General features: G+C 34.5%; 1 protein-coding gene across 2 annotated transcripts in view; it reads left to right on the top strand.

Moving 5' to 3' along the window:
- The window catches only part of Rspo3 (R-spondin 3), a 78,093-nt gene extending 56,799 nt beyond the window's left edge, over positions 1–21,294 (top strand). The window contains exons 5-6 of one of the 2 annotated variants that reach the window (XM_077801895.1): positions 19,397–19,566; positions 20,991–21,294. In XM_077801895.1, coding sequence (XP_077658021.1) covers positions 19,397–19,566; positions 20,991–21,026 — 206 coding nt within the window. In that variant the 3' untranslated portion in view covers positions 21,027–21,294. Of the gene's footprint in view, positions 1–19,396 lie in introns of both variants that reach the window. The other variant, XM_026381269.2, reaches the window with a different exon arrangement.
- Positions 21,295–24,455: the final 3,161 nt, after the last annotated feature.

Here is a 24,455-nt window from a genome sequence, read left to right as displayed (position 1 = left end):
CTCTCTTTTTTTATTTTTGGAGTTCTATTGTGATTTCAAAAAGAGAATGGCAAAATAACTTTTATCACATTAGTATTGGCTTTATAATCTGTGGGATATAGTCCTGCTTTGATTCATTTCTATTTTAGAAATGAGTGTGGAAATGAGCCTCATGTTCATTAAATACTAATAGGTATCTTTGGCTGCATGTCAGTGGCTGTGCATCCAACTGAAAGGATGATTGATTATAAAAAGTTAAAATATTGAAATGTTCTAATTATATTTCCTTGTGTATATTTTTAAATAATATGTTATGTATTGTAGTTGACAGGGGAAAACATCTTACATTTTGGGGGCTAGACAGCACCCAGTAACATCACAGACAACTCAGATTCTCTAAGCTCTACACACAAGCTTCCTAATTACTAAAACAGGATATACGTCTTACAGCAGCTTTAACACCAGTTCTATTTTTTCATAATCATGAAAATAAATGACAACTGAATGACTGAATTTGGGATGAAATAGTTTTAGGTGCCTCTTCAAAGTTTTTCCTAAAATAATTGGGAGTCTGGCAAATAAAAATCTTATTCATGCTACAAATATGCTTGGTAATAAGTCAGGATACCTAGTGGAATAAATATCAATTTTCAAAGAAAAACATGGTAGGCTAAGAACCATGATATGAATTTATTGCCTTGTAGTGAACTTTTACAAATGAAATCAATAAAAATATATGGATATTTAAAATACACATATATTCTTCTAGGTCTGTACTTAGCTTTTTATATTACACTTCAAAAGTATGAAAATATTGCTGAGAAAGGAGCATCTGTGTCTTTTCACGTATAACTTTTCTTGATTATTTCTAGGAAGGCAGACTAAACATGCAGCTCTGACATAGTGCAGCATCCCATGTTGATTCCTGGCTAACTCAGAAGCCTTCATCAACTGAAAAAAGTCTCTGAAAAGGGCACAACTTTCTAATCTCAGGAGGTTCTGATAGGAAGAACTGAAGCAGTGAACACTGAGAGTAGTGAAAACTCTGGGATAAATTCCCCATAGTTCTGTAACCACACTGGTGTGGGCGATGGGGGAAGGCATAATTTCATTCTTAAGGAATCTCCCTGTTTTCACATTCTTTCATTTGTCTTAAAGCTGATCTTGCAGTTGATATAGTCCAGATGAATTTCTGCTTAATAGGAATTCTTGTTCACAAATTGACATGAAAAGATATCCACCATATATGGCAAAATAAGGCAGAGAGTACCCAAGTGTGCTACACTACCTTGTTCACAATTTAATACTCAATCAGATCATTTTGCTTCTCCTAAAAATTAGATTGAGCATAGAGGTATGAACTGGTAATTATAAAAATCAGGATATTGCTTTTTTTCTAATATTTAGCTTCCATTGATTTATGATTTTCCATTTGATCATCAGTAAATTCCATTTCTCCAAATTTACTGGAACAAAGTTTGCAAAAAGGAAAGTAAGGCTTTTTTGTTCTAATAGTGTGTGTACACAAGTTAGGTGGTGTTCATCACCAAGATGATCTTATATAGTTTGCTCTCGAGCATGGGAATAATGGGACAGTTGTCTCTAAAACCACTTTTGGCATATGTGAACTGAAATATGAGAAACCCACCACAAAGTTGGGATTGTGTTCATTTTCTACTGTAGTCATAAATGATCAAAAACATAGTGTTTTAAACATCACAGATTTATTATCTAACAGTTCTGTAGGCCAGGAGTCCCAACCAGATTTTACCAGGCTAAAATCAAGATGGCAGCAGGTTATGTTTCTGCAGGTTCTAGTGAGAAACTTGCTTTTTCCAGATTTTAAGGTCTGCCCATATTTCTTGGCTCATGGTCCCTTCTTCCACCTTCAAAGCCAGACCTAGTAGATTGACTCCTTTTCACATGGTACCTCTCTGAACCTTCCTTCTGCCTCCTCTCCTTTTGAAAACTTATCTAAATAAATAGATAGTTCATTTCTGAAAAATTTCAGATAACCTCTCCATTGCAAGATCAGCCTACTCTCCATTCTTAATTCCCTCTTGTCCTGTATTGTAACATATTCACAAGCTCCTGTGACTAAGGCATGGGTATTTTGGGAGGCTATTATCTGTAGAGGTTGTTATTATTTTATAGGACTGTTTCAGAAAAAAAAAAAGGTCATGTTTCTTAGAAATTTGAAGGGGTCTCAATTTGCATAATATTTTTTTAATGGACCCTGGGTAAGAATGATTACCAAGACAAGGATAAACATTAACTGGCATTGCTCATTTTTTTGAAGTGGATGCTTATAGTAAATTTCTTCTGAATCTGCCCAGCTCTTTTATTACTGTTTATTCTCTATTTTTCACTGACTTTTAAAGGAAAGTTAATTTTTCTTGTAACATAGTGTATAAAAATGTGACTAAATTTTACATTGCTGACTTATACATAATGTTCCGTGTGTAACAGTCAGAAGTCAAACTGAAGCCTAGAAATTTTGGAAGCTAACTGTGATGGTACCATGAGTGAGCCTTGCAACCTCCTGCTCCCAGCTGGTATGATGCATTGATACCATACCTCATATAAAATCATTTCGTTTACTGTATCATAACATAACTGAAAGCAAGTATTCCCTTACCACGAATGACATCAAGAGACAAAGAAATATAATTATATCAATGAGAAAGTAAAGCCCATTAAATGACTTGTACTACTAGAAAATTTGTTTTTAATGAATAGAATGATTTCATTGTATTATTATTTAAGCCTTGTGATACACCACTCATCTTGCTTTGCATGAGTCTGGTGTGGAACATTGTCTGTCCATTCTTTTATTTGATTTTTATGTATAGGAAACTACTCCATGCTAGGTGTAGAGTAGCTACTATACGCCAGGAACTGTACTAGATACTAGAAGTGAAAACAAGAAAGATGTACCAGTATGTGCAAGACTCATTTGGAAGTTCATAATTTCATGGGAAAGTTGAGTGTAGACAAAGGCAGAATAGATTAATGTGTCCTCAGGAGACAGAGGAGGTAAATTATTATTGGATCTTGAAGGCCAAGTAGAATTTTTCCAGCTAAAGAAGGGGAGAGGAACTTTCCATTGAGAATCATCATTCACCAAGGCATAAAAGCAGGAAAGAGCAAGATGAAGTTAAATAATAGTGAGATATATACTGTGGCTGAAGCAAAAATAAGTTTCTAAAAGAGATAATGCTCTGTAAAATAGGGTGGAAAATACTTGGAATCACACACAGGCACACACACATACACATATACACATAAAACCAGTGATCTAGTTTTTGCAAAAATACATTCTGGATATTAGAGATGCTTTAACTAAATGAGGACAGATGAAAAGACTCATTTAAAAGAGATGCAAGAGGTAAAATGTTTTATAATTTCCTAAGGCAGGTAGACTTGAGTGGGCTCTTTTACCAGAAGTCTAAAGGGAATTAAATTCTCCTGCTGAGATTTTACTGGAGGCAGATAAAGGCTGATGTCTGTTCAAAGGTGGCTTGCTTTATTCATTCAGCTGTTTTGTAGTTTCCTAGAGACCAATATTAAATTAAATAATAATTTAAATAATTCTCTATATTTCCTAGTACTTATATATCACTGGTTTCTAACACCTACCCCAAATTAAGAGAACAATAAGAATTTATCAATTCTATCTTACAGATGAAGCAACAGAAACACAAAGGGTGCTTTACTTAAGGTCAAATTACTGACAAAAAAAATATAACTAGTTTAAAATGCAATGCACAGTTACTGATATCTCTTTCAGATTTTTTAAAATTTAATGCCATGCTTTTTAAAAAAATATTTATTTTTTAGTTATAGGTGAACACAATATCTTTATTTTATTTTTATGTGGTGCTGAGGATTAAACCCAGAGACTCACGCATGGTAGGCGAGTGCTCTACCTCTGAGCCACCACCCCAGCCCCAATGCCATGCTTTTTTAGGAACACATTTTAAAAGATGAAGTCTTGAGGGTTTAAGTAATATCCCCAAAGATAGATGATAACTAAATGGCTTGGCAGAAAATTAGATTCAGATTTTTCTAAATTCACAGTCGAGGGTTATAACAGCTCTATTTTACTTTATCCCTCCTTACCTGCTGGAGAATGATCAGGGAAGATCTGATAAAGAGGCAGCCTTCAAAATGTACCTTAAATGGGCGATTTTCAATAGCTAAAAGTAGTATAGTAAAATATATGAATCCTTTAACCCATGTATAAATAAAGTTAAATACATTAGCCTAGATAGATAAAGGATACAACTTCTTTCCAGCTATTATAAGCAGTGGTGCAAAAATCAGAAGTCATTCAGTGATGTCTGAAATATTTGCTAATATTTTAGAAGCCACTGTATCATGTTCTGTTTTTTATGGCAGATGCACACACCCACACCCAAACTGTTCCTACTCAGCAGGTCTGCCCAGGAAACATTTTGTACTTAATTCCTCAAGTCTTCTGCAGCTTAAAACATTCTACAGAGTTTGTTGGGCCCAAAGATGTGTTTGGTTAAGTTTGCACAAGGTATAATGAAGAAGAAAGGATTATTTCTTCTTTCCCCCAAAACCCCAGCATTGCAGAGGAACAAGTCTACAAATCTTACTTCCACTCTCCTTCAATAATTTTATTCCCTAATCTTTTTAATCATATCCGGACTAGTACCTTTTCTCACAAAAATTCTCTGCCATAAGGGATGGGCTTACATACAATCCTCTTTTCTACAATAACATGGTCTTAAGGCACAGATGGAAGCTGTTCACTTTGCTCAGAAAATAAAAACAAAAACATGGCTTATCAAAACCTATTATCCTTTTAAAACTATATTTGTCTATTTTATTCAGCCCTCTTATTCCCAAGATCATTTTATTTGGTTCTTAGATACTTCAGTTAAACAACAAATACTCCATTTTTTTTTCTGGAAATCGCATAAGATGCGGTTTATTCCTTCAGATATTGTCACATTTTCTTTAGTTCTCAGCTTATTTGCTTCAGTTTTTCCCTGGACTTTCTCTCTCTTCATTGACTGCATTACACATGCCATCTGCTGCCCTTGCTGCATCCTCTACATGGAAGTTTCATCCTATCCAATAGTCCTTTGTTTTGGGGGCATTCCACTGAAAGCAAAATTCAATGGATTACAGCAAAAGCCACAGTCATTCAAAACTCAAGGGGAAGTCAGGCTTCTGAGACTATGTAGTGCCACTTCAAAGGAGTATACAAAAGCCCCAAGATTGGGGCAAGATGAGCCAGGATCATATTTCAGGACTTTAAAAGAAGACTACATTCCCAACTCCACCAAATAAAGCATCATTTATGCTGCTATAGAAGATAATTCAAGAAAGAAAAAGTTGTTTTGGCATCTTTCAGCTTCTCACAATCGCCCAAAGTCCCTGCCTCTCCTCCTCCCTTTCCCCTTTCTATTGCTCTGACTCTTTTTTCCCAAACCATCTCAGACACTTTTTTCTTAGGCCACTGTTTCCCAGTTCTTGGCTGGGAGATGGACTCTGGCCCATGCCCCCAAGCTCAGGAACACTGAGAGCTTTCAAATCCCTGAGTCTTCCCTTTCTCAGACTAGAAGAGAGTAGAATCCCCTATCATCTTTCTGTTGCAACCTGGATTCTAAGCCTCTTCTTGACACAGCCTTAGGGTACTTTAGAGTTACTCATCGCTATCACTGACTTGGTCCCAAGATACTATACTAGATTATGACAGGCCAGAATGATTTACCTAAAACTAAATCTCTGGATTGGGCTGTAGCCACTTGAAGTCAATCTTGGAAAATAACTGGCTGAAGACTTCATAATAATAAATGGGGCTTATTAAGACAAGTTGTTTGGGACACTGGGTAATCAAAGAATATTTGCATAGGAAACAGTAAGACCAAAACTTTCTATGCTTGTTTTTAACTCTCCCCCAAATTGAGTAGTAGCCATGACATCAAAAAAGGGGACATTATTTATCTTTTTCTTTAGTGTAGTCAACATATATTTATTGAGTAGCTATTGTATGAAGGTTTTTGCCAAATAGAAAATTGGAGCTACCATAAATTTTTGAGTCACAGTGGTAGTATGTACCAAGGAATCAAGCATATGTGCTTTATAAGCATCCCCTTGTGCATAAAATCATGCAAATAGGCCAGGAACCCACTGCCAGAAGCTGCAATTACTGTCCATCTATCCTACCCCTAAATGACCTGTCCTGTGACTTGTATTTCCTTTTTCAATATTTTAATAGATGACTTGTAATTAACGTTTAATTTCTGTAAGGAGTAAGCCCATTGTATTTACAACTGTTATTTTATTATGCAGTAATTCATAATAATATGAAAATATAGGAAGTAAGTTTAATATCTCCTTGACACATGACAAAAAAATATAGATTTTAATTTAGCAAACACATATTGCAATTCCCAGAGGTTGTCAAAACAATGGGAAATACCCTAGTTAGTCATAAGAAAGTACCAGGGAAATTGGACTCCTAAGGATAATGTCAATCAAGTTGGGAGGGAAAGACCTCATATAGGTTGAGTATACAAAGAATGAAAGTAATTCCTTTATTTCTTTTGAATCAATCAGATGCTTATTGGAGGGCAATATTTCATTTTCCTGAAATATTGTGAAGGTTTGTAGAGAAAAATAAAGAGGAGGGCTGGGGATATAGTTCATTTGGTAGAGTGCTTGCCTTGTATGCACAAGGCCCTGGGGTTCAATCCCCAGCACTGCAAAAAAAAAAAAAAAAAGAAAAAAAGAAAAAGAAAGAAAAAAGAAAATAAAGAGGGTACATGTTAATTTAGTTTATGGAAAAAATGACTGATAAAAAGATAAAAGTCATATAACCTAGAGAAATCCCATCATTCAAATCCTCAAATTTCTGAAGCACTCTTCAAAAAAGGACACATTTCCTTTTAGGGTTATTAAAAATTAAATTGGAAAATAGTCTGTCTTGGAATTCATATTTTAAAATTCACACCAAAAATAAGAACAATTTTCCATCTGTGGTAAGAAAGGACCTATGAATAAATATGTGCAAATACACACACACACACACACACACACATACATTTGTTGCACATGTGTCTATTCTTCCAACTCTCCCTCAATCCAACATTCATAAATACAGTGATAGACAAAGTATGGTGAAAACCTGTAAATGTGATATAGTAAAATCTTACTAATCTTCCTTAACTACATGGGGGATAGTTCTAAATTAGTGAACATCCAACTGCTAAAATATTTTAAAGAAATTGAGGCACTTGTGTTGCACTCAAGTATGTGTACCCCTATTGATGAAGAAATACAAGGAGCCCTCTTGCTGATATGGAAATGAATATGGGAAGTATTTCTAATTTAGAGAAGATATTTGTCTCATCCCATAGAAAGGAAGAAAAAGTAGATGAAACTATCTGCATTATCTGTTATTGGTGAAATATGCCCCTTATGACTTTATTTACATTAGGAATAAAACTAAAGTATTAAGAACTTTAATGAGACTGAGTAAAGTTTTCTTGGTGGTTTGTTTGTCTGTGATGCTTGGGATTGAACTCAGGTCCTCGTGCATGCCACACAGGTTTCCTATCACTGAGGTACATCCCCACTCATGTTTTTCAAGCTAGTTATAGTAATGGTTTGAAATGGTGTGCAGTAAAGGAAAAGAAAAAAATACTGATGCAAAGCAAAAAGCATTTTAAATTGTGTTGGAGGTACATTTATAAATTAGCTTCACATAGGTAGTCAATATATAGCTAGAAACATTAAAAACTGCTACAAAAGTGTGAATATCTTTAGCTAAAATACCATAGAACAGCACACTAAATTAGATAATTGACTTAGTAATTGTTTCTCTCCTTGTGATTAGAGTTACATTATTTTTCCCCATAGAAGAATAAAATGCCCTCCCCAAAAGAGTGGGCTGTGGTCAAATGAGAATTATACAGCAGAATCAACTAGTGTATAAAATGATGAAAGACAGTGGAGTAACATCAAGGTTTCTTGTATGGTCAGTTATTGCAAACATGTCAGCAAGTGTGAGGCCAATCCCTCTTGTCAATACAACTGAGCAGATAATTTGGGTAAGGGAAGAAGTACAGTACAGTCAAACATGGCTATCAACACTTTCTTTTCTGTCTCAGAAGACCAAAATTCTGAAACAAATTCTTGGAGCAAATGGAAATTTATCCAAATGAAAATCAAATGATAAATGCCCAGAGAATATTCTTTCTTTGGAATTGTTTCAGTTCTTCAATTTACCCAGCTGGAATGAATTTTCAAGTAGCATTCTGTTCAGCCTTTTGAAATGAAGGCCTTTCCTGCTAATTGGAAAGCTATATTTCATCAAAGATGAAGACAATGCTCTTGGCTTAGTGATTCTCTTTAAAAAAAAAAAAAAAAAAAAACAATGAAAGAGCTTTTCTTTTGGTGGACATTAACCATGAGGATATTCCAGAACAGCCATTTCAAGCAAAGAAAAATAGGGAAACTCAAATATCATTTTTACTCTAAAACATGAAAAGTCAATGTACTTCCTCATGAGAGGAACATGTACAGATAAAAGAAAAAAATTTAAAACACTTTAACCTTTAGAATCAAATATTGATACAATTTCATTTTCTGATTTTCTGAGGTATGTGCATTAGAAAAGTCAACAAATTTAAGCACTTTTGTTTTCTTTTTACAATACTAGAGATCGAACCTAGGGGAATTTTACCACTGAGCTATATTCCCCAGCTCCTTTTATTTTTTTCATTTGAGAAAGGGTGTTGCTAAAGTGCTGAGGTTGGCCTTGAACTTGCCATCCTCTTGGTTCAGCCTCAGAACAACTGGAATTCCAGTGGTGTACCACTGAACCCCAACAAAATTATGTGATTTTTATTGTTACTTGAGTACAGTTATTGAATATGTGCATGAGAGTCAACTCAGAAAAATTTAGAGCAAGAAAATTAAAATTCACAGTAGCAAATTCTTTAGAAAATTTATATTTTCAAAGCAATCTATACTGTAAGCAGCACTTTCAACTTAGTTGTTGTGTAGTGATATATTAAATAAAGTGGTTACATTTAAATTTTGAACCAAAACAACATTAAGCAAACTACTTCATCATAAAGTGAAAAGTTTTTTTAAAGTAATTAATTATAGTCCATTAATAAAGAGAAAAATTTTCCAGATTTCTCAAAGGGATCACTGGTATGATTATTATGTATTCTGGTTTATAGGAAAACTCATAGGTGATAATATTTATGCACTTTCAGTCTGGCAATATGTGTATGATAGGAATTTTCAAAGAGGTCCTTTCACTGGTTTTTGTTGTTTAACCTACTGAGAGAATTTTCTAAAGTGTAATATGATAAAAAAAAAATATTGTCATGTTTCTGTATCCATAGTTCCACATTCAAGAGTTCAACCAACTTGGTGGCTGAAAATATTTGGGAAAAAATTTATTTCTACTGAACTATACAGACTTGTTTTCTTGTCATTATTCCTTAAATAATGTAGCATACAAACTATTGACATGGCATTTGCATTGTATTAGGTATTATAGGTAATCTAGAGATGATGTAAAGTATATGGCAGGATGTGCATAGGTTATATATAAATACTATGCCATTTTATATGAGACACTGGAACTTCCAGGGATTTTGGTGTTCATGGAGGTCCTGTAACCCACCCCCATGGATACCGAGAGACATTTGTATTTGTCATAAACATTCCATAGGTTCACAGTATTCTCTAGGTTGAGATACTAAGTGTAAGCTAAAGCCAGAATGGGTGGTGTGAAGGAGACTGAGTAGAATATGTGTGTTACAAAGAAAGATGAGCACGTCTGTTCATTTTTGAGACAGTTACTAATACTGTAAGAAGATACAGTCCAAATGGGAAGTTTTTGTTTTGTTTTGTTGCAGTATGAGGGATTGAATCCAGAGGTGTTTTACCACTGAGCTACATCCCAGCCCTTTTTATTTTTTATTTTGAGACAGGGTCACATTAAGCTGCCCAAGCTAGTCTTGAATTTGTGAACCTCCTGCTTCAGCCTCCCTAGTCACTAGGAGGGCTCCAAATGAAAATTCTGAGTAGGACACTTGACAGTGTTCCCAAATACATTTTTAAGGCCTTTGAAATATTAGAACTCAGCCATAGCATTCTCTAAGTTTCTGAAGATAAGCAGTAAAATCCCCACATTTTAAGTTTATAAATAGTATGTGAAACAATCTAAATATTCTCTGCAGGGTCACTTTTTAGGGAATAATAATATTCACTTTATAAGGTAGTCAGAATTTCCTGGCAAAAGAACAAAAATTGGATTGTAACACACTCTTTTACATCAAGTGAGAATCAGAATAAATTTACATGTTTATCCAATAGATAGTATTGTTTGAGATCCAATATTTAGTTCGAAATGTGTTAAGCAAAAGTGTTTAGATAAAGAAATTTTCAACATGTAAAGTAATGGGATTTCAACATGTAAATTAATCTGATTCTGTTTCCAAGTTGTTTGATCTAACCTAATTTGGTGGATAGAATTTAAAAGTTAAGAACTTTTACACCAAAAAAAGAAACATTGAAATTGCTTATTTTTAATCAACTTTTAAATGTAAAGTAGTTATTCAAGAGAAATAATCCCATATTAAAGAATGATAAATTTAAAATGTTTATTTAACATAAATTGCTATACTATTGTTGGGTTTTTAAAATATTACACAATAAGTGCAGGACACCCTATACTTTTAAAATTAAGTACATTTTAAATATTGTAAATAGCTTTAAAAAATCTTTGGGAACTTTCTCCAGTATGTATTTTTAATTGTTTTTAAGACTGATTACTTACTGAAGGAAGACATACTAGTATGCAATATTCATTATCTTTAAAAGTTACTTCTGGACTCCAATGTCCCTTTTTAATGCAAACAATGATCCAGCCTTGGGTTCACAGCAGGGGAAGTCAAGAGGTGGGAGGGAGTTTATTGGGTGAAAGGGTCATAGAAACTTGTCAGTCCATAGAGACAAAATTAAAAATTTCTGAGCATGGGGGTAAAAACTGCAAAAAATTTCCCAAAAAAACAATACAAAGCAAACCTATTGCTTAAAGCAGACAATAAAACTAGAGATTCTAAAAAAAAATGTGATTTTATTAACATTTATGATGTTTGCTGTAAGATGAAATGATTCATAATAGGACTACATTCAAAACTCAATGGGATTTTTAAAGCAAAGATCTGCATAGTTCATTTCCTCATTTTTGGTATTAAGTATGACAGAATATAAAAACATTTGATAATTTCATTGGGGTTTCAAAAAATGCAATGATAGCTTAATGATAAAATAATGTTTCTAAATTAGATGTAAATGATATTTTATACAGTAGTCTCTCCTCTTATCCAAGGTTTCACTTCCTGTGGTCTGTTATCCACAGTCAATTACAATCCAAATATATTAAATGAAAAAGTCCAGAAGTAAACAAATTCTGGGCCATGCTAAGCAGCATGATGGAGTCTCACTGTGTCCTGCTCCAAACACTCAGGACATGAATCATCCTTTTGCCCAACATATTCATGTTTTTTTAAGTTTCTTTTATCCACACCTGCCTGCCAGTCTGTTAAGCTACCCTCTCAGGGACCCTGATATGCAGTGTTTGTGTTCCCATACTGGTCTCACACTGCATCAGGATACTGTCATTCACCTCACTCCATCTCTGGATACATCATCTTACATCACAAGGAGGGTTAGCACAATACAGTGAAACAACTGGAAGAAGAGACAGAGGCCACATTCATGAAACTTTGTTATTATTATATTGTTATAACTCTTCTATTATTGTTAATCTGTGCTTAATTAACAAGTTAAACTTCCTCCTGGTAAGGTAAACAACAGAAAACCATCCTATTTGTAGGATTTTATATAGGGTTCAGTACATGGTTTCAGACATCCCCTGGGAGTCTCGAAACACATTCCCTGCAGAGAAGTAGAGACTGCTGTATTAATAAATTCAAAATTAAATGTATATTGTACCTCTATGAGTTAGGAGGAATAAAAATACTAAAAAATAATTATATTTATAGCATTGAAAAATAAAAGGAAAGAGAGGGAGGTAACTAAATAAGGTAACAAAATATCTATTCCAAAATGCCCTCAGGTTCTGATAACCAACTTGCTGCCCAGGAAATTCAAATTTTAAGAGGTTGTATAAGTTGGCTGCAAACCTTGAATTTTAGAAAACTCTCTGTTTTCTTGGGGCTGGGACTGTGGCTCAGTGGTAGAGCGCTCACCTAGCACATGTGAGGCCCTGGGTTCCATCCTCAGCACCACATTAAATAAATAAGTAAATAAATAAATATTGTGTCCAACTACAACGAAAAAATAAATATTAAAAAAAAAAGTCCACATCTGGACAATTGCCTTGCCTCACTTTTTCTACTCAGTGTAACTTGAGTGTGAAATAAAACAAGGATGAGTATCATATGCTCTGTTGAGAAATACCACAGAAGCAGAAGGGGACCTTGGTTAAGAGCCCCAATTTCCTCATTGGCAAAATGGGGGTAAGATTAGAGCTTATAGACATAGCACTCTTACTTAGAAATGTGTCTGGCATATAGAAGTGTTCCATCAAATTTTAGTGATTATTATTCTTACTGTTTTAAGAAACAGACTACCAAAGTCATCTTCACCTTGATTAGTGCAGCAGGATCCTAATTGGGGGCTGAGTACTCAGAAAAGAGAAATGTAATAACCTAACCTAGAAAGACTTAGACCAAAGAAGGCTTCCTTGAAGAGGTGATGTGGCCAGAGAATTAAACACTGAGTCTGAGTTAGGACAAAGGATTCTAGAGACTATATTCTAATTAAATGTAGCAAACAGATATCATCAGTTGATATAATGGTGGAGGAAGTGCAGGGAGCCTAGGAAGAGAAGTGTGATGGCAGCAGAGTGGTTGAGGAAGCAAGTGGGTGACAGGTTACCCTGGACATGAAAGCCATGCTAAGAAGCTTAGGTTTAACTCTCTTCCTTGTAAAATGTACATTCAGTGTTTTATAATAAGTGTCCTCTCATTTCTGAATTCCCAGAATAACATGATATAAATAGATGGCATCTCTTAAATTGACTTTTTTTTCCCCAAATGGTGGCAAAATACAACTCCAATCTTAACATATTTTAATGATCAGATCTATCTTTGCAAAAAATAAGTTCAAGATAATGTCCTAATTAACAACTTGTAGGAGAATATATAATAAGTTGAATATTTACTTTTTTTTTCTGGTACCAGGGATTGCACTCAGGGGACTTAACCACTGATTAACTTCCTCAGCACCCTCCCCCCCACTTTTTTAAGACAGATTCTTGCTAAATTGCTCAGAGCCTCTCTAAGTTGCTGAGATTGGCTTTGAACTTGCAATCCTGATGCCTCAACCTCCCAAGTAGCTGGGATTACAGGTGTGGACTACCACACCAGGAGAATTATTGATCTTCAAATAATTAATCAAAAACATCTTAGAAGTCAAATAGAAAACAATAGAATTTAATCACATACAAAGTAAGAGAAAAATAATTCAGGTAGCCATAAATTCCAATTGGGAGAAATGAAGTGTTTGCCTATTTTAAAAAGAAAGAAAGAAAGAAAGAAAGAAAGAAAGAAAGAAAGAAAGAAAGAAAGAAAGAAAGAAAGAAAGAAAGAAAGAAAGAAAGAAAGAAAGAAAGAGAGGGAGGGAGGGAGGGAGGGAGGGAGGGAGGGAGGGAGGGAGGGAGGGAGGGAAGGGAGGAGAAGGAGACATTTAATCTTTGATATTTTTACTACATTTCTTAGAATTATGGCAAAGGGTGTATCTATTTTATTTAAAAAAAAAGCAAACAGAAAAAGAGCAAAAAGTTTGGATATGTTTCTCAAGTCAAAATGCTTGGTAATAATATAACTGAGAAGGACATTTGGCCTTGATGACTTTCAGCTGTGTCTTTCACCACTGGGTCAGGCTGTCCTGTGTTTATATAGCGCACAGTTCAAAAACCTTTAAATATGTATCTACATAACAGATCATCATTGCTATTTTTAAAAAATAATACTGTAGTAAATCACTTCTCTTGCAACTTTTCTACAGTGATATATTAATTAAAAAGAACGACTGTTCAAATTTTTATCCTGTCTATATAAAAACCAAGGCCAGCTCCATATTTAAAAATCATCAGATGAATCCCTTTCCCCACCATTTGTGCTTTTTGGAAGGCTGAAAGCCATGAACTTCCAATTGAATTTCATTTTACAAGTAAAAGACAGAAAGAAAATTTTTCTCTTAAATTGGATATTTATTTGAATGGTTGGAGTCATAGAATCATTCAGTCCTCAGTCTAGAATGTGGGATACATTTTTAGCTTTGGGGAAAAAATCATAACCTAGTTTAGCTTGGGAAGTGTAACCGCTTAAAGCTCATCGGCTCCCCTTAGTGACACTTTGTAGGAACTTCACAAAAACTATGGACAGATCATTTCTAAACATCACTAACTCACATTCATAATTTAAGTCATTCTTGATAAATGAATTAGATTTCTCATTCTATGGAAGGCATCCCTTTTATTAATAACCATGGTATGTTTAAAAGGATATTGAAAATTTTCTAAGGTTTGTATTTCCACTTGGAATTTAAATATATCTTCGGAAAAATAATTCAGGATCATTTTCTTATCTCTTGTTATTTTTATATGTTTATTCTTTTGTGCTCATATTTGCATTTTAACAGAAAATTGGTAAAGAAAAATTCTGCAAGGATTTTCATATCATAACTGGGTGCCTATTCAAATGTACCTAATTAGAAAAGTTTCCCTAAAAATTAGTGAGGATAGTAAATCAAATTTACTATCCATTAGGAAAATATCCACTTGGAAAAGTAATTCAAATGAGTAACCATGTAATTTGAAATAAACTTTAATTGTATCTATTCAAGGAAAATGGGTATTAGTATTGTTCTACAAATATAGTTCTTAATGTGAATACAATCAGAACAAACTGAAACTAACAAATCACAATCTCCAAGGAATCGTATTTTTAAGTCATATCTGTTTGGAACCTGGTCTTTAAAAGATCTTAGAAAGTGCTTTTATAAAAGCTTGTATTAATTCAATAATTTCAGGGGCTGGGGTTGTGGCTCAGCGGTAGAGTGCTTGCCTAGCATATTCGAGGCCCTGGGTTCAATCCTCAGCACCACATAAAATAAACAAATAAAAAAGGTACTGTGTTCAACTACAACTAAAAAAATTTTAAAAAATAGAATAATTTCAAAGGCTCAAAAATGTCTATTATCCATTCACTTATGTAATGGTAGTGTACAACATAAATAATAATGATGTCATTGTCTGCACAGAGATTTTAGCTACTCTTTCAAAAGTGAAGGCTCAAATATAAATATCAGCCCCTGAAAATATTCTCTCAATGGATTCATATAACTTAGATCAGTTTTCTGTAAAGGAAACAAAGTCACATATTAGCATATTCCATTGGTCTTTTATAAACCATCAAAATTCTGTCCTGCTCTCAGATTCTGATATTTTCCCTTCTCCAGTGCCATTGATTCTCAGGAAAAATTCCCAACTTGGCAATTGAGCCCTGTATATCTTTCCAGGCCTCTCGGTAATATCCTATATATAGACTCTGATCAAATGGAGGAAGTCTACTTCCAGTGCTCCAGAATACACTGTCCTTGCATGCCTTCATGCTGTTATATTGTTCACTGCCTGGATTGCCCTTCTACTTTATTAATCTGAAAACTCATGACATGTTTTTAAAGCTCAACTAGAATATCATCTCACCCTTTTCAGTCTCTGTTGGAAGAGTTTAATGCTCTCCCTCCACCTTGTGTTCCAAATAGATATTTTGCCTGTCTCTATTTTGGCATTGGTGTGTGACTAATGTGTTGATCTCAATATCTCATTTGTATCTCCAGGTTTTAGCATATTTTTGGCATGAAATAGGGGCTAAATTCATGTTTATATAATGAGTTAATAATTTCAGCTTTCATTTGTCTGATGATTAGTAGTTCAGGCACATATTCATCAACTGTTCTACAAACACCTCATTTAATTCTTACAAAGTTTAGCAGGTAATAATGATTATTCATAGTTGAAATATCAGTTCATCCTGAGAAATATCAAAAACTTGCCAAAGGTCACCCAACTATTGGTGGCAGACTTAGAATTTGAACACAGTGTTTTTCTGACTCTAAAGACAGTGTTCTTAAATCTTACATCATAGTGTTTCCCTACAAGGACTGTCTTAGTCCATTTGCTGATGCTATAACAGAATATCATAGGCTGGGTAAGTTATAAAGAATAGAAGATTACTTGATTCATGGTTCTGGAGGAGGAGGAATTCAAGAGCATGGCACCAGCATCTGATGAAGATCTTCTTGTGGGAACTAGGAAACTACATCACAACATGATGGAAAGACAAAAGAGTATGTGTAAGACGAAATTGATGAAACTCATCCTTTTTATCAGAAACTCATTCCTAAAAAACCCAGTCCCATAACAGTAGTAATCTATTCATGAGGACAGAGTCCTTGTCACCCTCATGATTAGAACACCAAGGAGAGATGAACATTCTGTTATGCATTGTATAACTGCACAATCCAGTTCAGGCACGCATGTGTCTGTGCATTCTACACACATAGTTTCAAAACATGTACATGGTGGATTTTTTATTACTGGAAGGCTTAATTTGCAGAAATGTTTTTTTAAGTCATAGAATAACTATTAACCACATCAATGAAAAGTCATCAAGTCACAAAAATAGAAAAAGAAGTCTCCTTTAATGAAAACCTTACAAAATCACCCTAAATCGCACATGATTTTTAATGGACTACAGTCACTCTTTTGCATTTCTATTTTATTTCTTGGATAGGAGGAAAATATATTATTTATGCAGAGGGGTAGTTAGTATTTCCAACCACTAACACATGGTCTGTAAAAAAAATAATAATAATCCCATTTTTCTATTGCACAATCACCCTCTCTTGGGCAGCAAAAGTGTACAATGTGTTAGTTTCCTGTTACTTCACCAGATCCTCCCCTTTCACTCACTGCCCAGACTAAATAGTTTTTCCTTGGGTAATAAAGCTATAATAGTGAGTTTCAAGATACTTCCAAAAATGTTTCTGCCTGTCTTAAGAAATAATCATATCAGCTTGCTAATAAACAGAAATGCTCTGCAAGTTGAACATATTGTCAAGAGTGGCTAAAAAAACATATAAAACAATCTGTAACCAAGAAAGAAACAATATATTTCTTAAGTTTCTAAAACACTATGGTTGGGATCACAGCTGCAAGATGTTGGATCATCATCAAGAGAACAATGTCAAACACTGAACTTCTGGATAATTTCCATAAAAATAACATTTTGTTTAGGGTCAGTAATTTTTATGAAACTTTGGAATGATTTTCATTCACAGATTTTTCAGAGCTGAACTTGAACACCTCCAAAATATGCTTCAAAATGGAAATATTATGTAATCCAACCTTTGCCGCATCTCTTTCTGAAAACCAAGTACCTCCTATGAAAACTAGCATTTCTCTTTTTCAGTTTGTGTAGCTTTATAAAGTTTAAATTATGCTGTATATTCAGGAAGTAATTTTGCTTTAAATTTACTCTCCAATTTTCTCTGTTTAGTTCAAGACCATGTTCAAGTCAAATATGTAGTCATTAAATCTAGCATGAAAAAGAGGCTCTGGATTCTGTTGGTAGATAGAAATCTCACCAACATAGCAATATTCTTTACAGTGAAAAGAATAATAGAAATGACAAATTTGTGGATAAGTAGTTCCACTTAGAAGTGATAATTGCCTCTAATATTTTTGTTGATCTCTATATACCTCAAATAATATTATATTTGCTTTACCCCTATCTGAATTCTCATTTTTATTAACTATTCTAGAGTTCAAAATGTAGAGATGTGTTATGTTGAGCCCAACAAGAAAAGTTTTCATAAAAGTAATTGGAAGGTTTTGTAAATATAATCTCCTGACAAAGCTAGTTATGGCATAAAATCATTAATCTAAGGAGACTATTGGCCTAGGATATGTATGCAATATTAATAATACTGCTCCCTAGGACTTGGTAACCAGACCTCAGAAAAAGAAGGGCCAAACCACTGAATTCAATATTTGCAGTCAGTTTCAGAACATGAAAATTCTTTGGTTCTCTCATGCAAATAATTTTTCCAAAATAACTAGTCCAGAGTCACTTATTGTAGACAGACTGATTTTAAATTTTACATGTCCCCGTGTACAAGGCTACACATTCAGAATTTGTTGCACATTGAGGGATACTTGGTTCCTAGTTTCCATTTACTATAATACTGAATTGAGTATAAGTAATTTCTCCTTGGTATATATGTGTTAGTGAATGTTACTAAAACCATTCCACTGTTGATTAAACATATAAAATGTTTGCATAATGGAACTTTAGTTAACTCACTTTTTAGAAAGAAATGAAAACAATACATCTAATTTGGTGTCAGGCTCATATAATTTGATTAAATTGCTGTCTGTAAAATTCTCAGAGGTTTTATAATGTCAGTGGAATAAAATTCGTTCTTCACCCTGGTGCCATGTTGGCTACAATATGTCTTCCCACATGAAAAAGGACTGTTTGTCCCTCTTGTGAAAAATACCTCACAATCTGAATCTGAATAAATAAATCTATGCTTCAAATCCAGTTCAACGTCCAGAGTCTCCATGGAATCCAGTATATATCCAATAAATACCTACTTATTTGTTCAATAGAAATAAAAAAAAAATCCCTGCCCTTTTAGCCTATACCACAGGATTATTGAAAAGTTATCTATAGCACCCTAACACATAAAGAAATTGAAATATAAATTGATTTCAAAATACAGATATTTGTGTTAATAAAAAGTACAATTTATCCTGTACTCATCACGAATTATTTCCATATTTGTTATGATAATCAATTCTCTTCCTGGAGGGCTTGCAAATATCTTGTCAGATTGCAAATATGTAAATGTTACTTGAAAAATTCTGAATACAAAATGATACCTTAAAGAGGAGCTAGATAAAATATTTATATTAGTAAATATTTTAGATGGTAAGAAATATATTTGAAATTTTCTATTTATTAACTATACATAAGTAATATGTTAAATAAACCTCAAACCTATAGGAATAGAATTCTGCAGCGTTCAAACTAGTTGTGTCATTATATTGTATATGCATTTCATGTTTACATTGTTGGGAATATTGCAAGGACTTAAAAAATATTTGAATGAAGGATGTAAAGAGTAAATATTTGCTATCAATGGGTATGATATGCCATGCTCAAGTGAAACATGAGACATTTTTTAAAACCTTAGAAAAACCTAGTGGAACATAATTGAACATAATTTTTAAAGGAGTGTCCTTTTATTTCAGGGAAAAAAGGAAGAGAGAGGAAAAGGAAAAAACTTAATAAAGAAGAAAGTAAGGAAGCTCTCCCTGACAACAAAGGTCTGGAATCCAGTAGAGAAACCCCAGAACAACGAGAAAACAAAGACAAACCACAGCAGAAGAAGCGAAAAGTTCAAGAAAAGACACAGAAATCGGTATCAGTCAGCACAGTACACTAGATGGTCCAATGAGATTATTGTAGACTCATGATGCTGCTATCTCAGCCAGATGCCCAGGACAGGTGTTCTAGCCATTAGAACAACAATGGACTACATATCTGTTATTGCTCTGTCTAAACAACATTGCAAATAGTTGCTATATTCTTCATATGAGCATAGTTAACAACAAAGAGCCAAAAGTTCAAAGAAGGAATACTTATGAATGGTTATCTTACATGCTTCTAAGCATTTTTAAAACACAAGAAAATTTTGTCTGTTATTATCAATAAGTTATCATTAATGTAATGATGATATCTGGAGAAGAAGCCTCTTTTCCCTATAAAAATATTTTTGGAGCTATTGTTTTAAGAAGCAGAAGATAATTCTGAAAATTCAAAGATGCCATATCCCTTGAAAACAAAGAAAAGATCAGGGGGAGAAAAACAATGTTCTAAGACAATGTGTTTTTTTGTTGTTGTTCAGGAAATCTAGAGAATGCTCACTCAGTATTAGGGCCTGGCATTTGGAATCATAGGATCTATCATCACAGAAACAACTGTTTTAAGATTACTTCTATTGTCCGCATCCTATACTTCTGCAAGAAACATGAGAGTGCATACCAGAGATAAATATACTGTATGGGATTGGAGGAAGGCAAAATGTGGAAGAAATATAGAACTGGAGATTACTTTTTTGCTCTCCCAAACTGTGAAGGGTTGTGATCTCCTGGAACAGGTCTCCAATCTGTGTCAGCACTGTGTGGTTTAGCCTCTGCTACCCCTTGGATTATATAAGTCTGTAAACATGTGCCTGTAACTTTCTTCCAAAAACAAAATCATACTTATTAGAAGAAAACTCTGATGTCATAGAAAACAAAAAAAAAATAGAGCAAGGAGAATATGACACGTTTGCAAAGTCATGTGTTTTCTTTCTCTCTCAATGAGGGAAAAATGATTTTATTACCTGCTTAATGGTTCACCTGGAACTAAAAGGGATACTACTTTCTAACAAGGTGTATCTAGTAGAGGAGAAAGCCACCACAATAAATATATTTGTTCATAGTTTTTAAAGTTTAGTTCACTTTGTTTTATCGTTGGTTTTATTGAGTCATTGTTACTTGAGAATTCTGCCAAATCAGAGAAACTGTGACCTGCGTAATCCAAAGCATATAATGTTTCTCAATGTTTTCTCTTTGCATCCATCTTTATCTGAGCCAGTGGAGACTTACTGACAGGGTATTAGGAGATATTTATTCAATTTTTCTTTCTTAATAAACCAACACAATTAGTTTTGGCCACATGAGCCTACCAAAATGGTCTCACTGCTCCCTCTTCTTTGCCTAGAAATGAGCATCTTTTCCTACATGTTGTTTTTCTCTTGCATCTTCAGTGTTTAACCTTTTCTTCTCCATATTTTCTCAGTCTGTGGATCTCTTTTGGGACTTGATTTCACCCTAGCTGAAGGCTTCACCAGTGTTTCACAGAGGACCAGCCAAGCCAGTCCAGGAGGAGGCCTCTGAGAGTATGCACCACAGAATCTCATGACCCTTAGGCTCCCTGCTGTAATGGAAGGACATACAGCTGCCCTGTCCACCATGCTTCCTAGCTCTCTCAAACATGTCTACTTTCTGAAGAATTGCAATGAATCTGCTTCTGTCTCTCTCTCTCTCTGGGCCCTGTTCTCCATCAACTGCACTGCTCATGTGGACTGCTGGGCTTAATTGGTTTTCCGATTCTAAGATATAAAACTTGAAAATGATGTATTCCTGCTTCTTACTCTGGTCCTTCTTTCTTTGTCCACACAACATAATTATTTCAACTACTTTAAACTACTGTTTCCAATGTAAAAAGTAATTCTAATATTATCTTCAACTAAGTTTACGCTGCCAAGGGAAACAAACATTATCCAGCAGAATTATGTTAGGTGGAAGCTTTGTCTCCATGTTTTAAAACTTTTGGATGGTATCAAACACCATCTTTGTGCTTGAGAATAAGTAGCCAGATTGCTTTTGCATCTCTTTCTGTGTTTCTCATTGTCCTTATTCTTTCAACATGCACTTATTGGGAAGGTCTTTATCTGCATATGCAATCCTGGGGAAGGGGCGGATCAGGATATAACAATGGTGGCAAAGGACTAACATGACTTCCCATATGGTCCTCCAGACCATGAGAGATCTAAATTCTTCATACAAAACTTAAGTAAAAATACCAAGGAAAAAGAAATGAAAACTAACATTGATCTACATACACTGGGTGAAGACAAAGACAACGTTAATTTTAGCTATAATTCTCAATCTACCCTAATAGATGCTTAGGCACATGGAATCATATGATATACAAATTAGAAACCCTCAAAACAGTAAAAACTCATTAGCAGCTTTCCGATAAAGTTCCCATACAAATCACATTTTTTATGAGAACACGTATTGATACAATGAGAAATGAGACAAATCAGCAACAAAAATTTATGAGTGTCTGATCCAGGCCCCTGACCTGGTCATCAAATTCTGCTTTGTAACCAGAGGGTGGCCTCTGTTCTACCATCAGAAGATTTATGTTGAAGTCCCAGGTGTGTAACCATTGGTAAGTCACATAACTTCTCTGGGTCCACATTTCTCATGTGCAATATCAAAGAGTGGGGCAGGAAATGATCATTGTAGTCCCAGGGAAGAGAACATTTGACCTTTGTCAGATTTCAGGTTAATGCCCCTCATAAGTCCTCAGTAGTAACAGTGTCCTTTGGAAATTCTCCTAACCCTACTTCTCAAAGTGGAAAGGTACAGACTGTCAGAGAATAAAGATTGAACACTGCTGCTCTGATGTTATCGAGTTATAAGTGGTTCATGTTAATGGTAATAAAAATATAGGAATAGAAAAACATAGGTAGGGAACAGTACACATAAATACAGCTAATGCCAAGAGGGGGCAGATCCCCACAAATCAAGATGATAAAGAAAATGAGAAGACTCAAGTTAAACAGTCTATGTGAATGCTAGAATAGTGCTACTAACCGGTTGTAATATGTGTGACCTTGGCAAGTTGTGTGTCTCTCAGAGTCTCCTTCTTCATCTGCAAAATTGAAGTGGTGATGCTTCTCACAAGGTTGTAATGAAAACTGAAAGTTTCATCATTCAATAGAATAACAACTATTCCATAGACAAATAAATAAAAAGATGTAACCACTAATTCCACAAGTCATGCATATAAATTAATTTTATTTCCTGAATAATGATATGTGATTATATCCATATAAATGAACACATGTGATCATTTCCAAGAACATAGATAAGAATCATGGAAAAGAAATGAGTAATAGCAACTCACAGATAAATCCCAGTTTACAATTTGTTTTGGATCTTCTTAAAATTAAAATATTACTTATTCTTAAGAATCTGCACTTTTATAAATGGACATAGTAAAGATACTCTATCTTTCCCATGGATATATTTTAATAGCAAATGAAATGACTAGAATCTTTCTCAACACAACTGTACCTGTTACTTCAAAATAGAGGGAAAGTCTTCTATCAAAGGCTAAGTTGTAATTCAAAGGGAGTTTTTATCTGGAGTCTGATAGTCACTAAAATAAGAAGATTAAATAAACCTGGTGGTCAGATCAATTGAGAATTTTCCCGTTTTGAGTATTTTATCTCACTAACTTAGTAGATCATAAACATTTAATTCCCAGGTATTTTAGTAAAAAGAAGCAAAACAAATGGCTAGATATCCTTTATGCTAGCCAATCGCCCTTTTACCAAGCTTTGTTACATAATTACATCAAGAGCCATCTGAAGAGGTTACTGATATCCTTGTTTTATAAATGAGGAAACTGAGACACAGAGAAGTACCCAAAGTCACAACTACCAACCAGTGAGCCTGGAAGTCCCACTGAGGGCCGGCCAATTCCCAAGCCTGTGTTTCTTTCCAGTCATCATATCCCTTAAAATATGCATTGTTAGTTCAAAGATGACCTATGGCATTACATATTAAAGTGCTTTCCCATGATCTGGAATAATAACCTCATGAAGCAGGCTGAGAAAACAATCTTAGAGGCCTCAACCCAGCATAAGACTTAGCCCTGAACCTGAACCTGAAACGTGCCCACTAATGTATTTGGGTATAGATTTGTGTAAGTGTATGGGTGACAGTTTCCAGGAGCCTGTGAATGAGTTGGAGCCCAGGATTGGAAGGGACACAAATGCACTGGTAGGTAAGAAGAATAAATAAGAAAAATGAGATTTGTGTGCCATTAGAGAAAATCCAAAGTTCACACCATGGAATCTAACCCTTGGAAAATCTTGGATTTCTGTAGCCCTTTACAATTATGGAAAAACCCTCAATTCAGTTTTCTTCCAGTACGCAAACAAGGTATTCACCAGCAGTGTCCCATTCAGAATTACAATGATCTGAAAAGAAGCAGTAACACATCTCTTCACTTTTGGAATTGACTGAAGCTACTTCCTTCATACCATGCCTCACTTTCTCAAAGCTACTTTCAGACATTTAATATCAGGAGTTTAGTTGTTAACATCTTTTTTCACCCATCCTGTCTCTCAAATAACTCAGAGGCCAACATACACATCACATAAATAGTTAAAAAAAGGAAAGTGAAAAGAAAGGGAAGGAAGGAGAAAGGGAGGGAGGGAGAAAGAAAGGGGAGGAGGGAGAAATGGAGGAAAAAGGAAGGAAAACAGAAAAAAGGAGCAGGAGGGACAAACCCCCCAAAATAGTAATTAATTTTACATTAAAATACAATTGTAGAAGAAACTCCATGAGTAGCAATATTCCACTAACTGCAAAATCAACAAATGAAAATTTCAGAAGGCAAAATTACATGACTATAAAGTAATCTAACATATAAACAGTTTGCAAAATGCTTATACTGCCA

This window comes from Urocitellus parryii, chromosome 8, assembly GCF_045843805.1.
Source record: "Urocitellus parryii isolate mUroPar1 chromosome 8, mUroPar1.hap1, whole genome shotgun sequence".
Taxonomy (NCBI): domain Eukaryota; kingdom Metazoa; phylum Chordata; class Mammalia; order Rodentia; family Sciuridae; genus Urocitellus; species Urocitellus parryii.
Note: the sequence above shows the minus strand (reverse complement) of the source record. Positions and strands in the feature narration are given on the sequence as shown.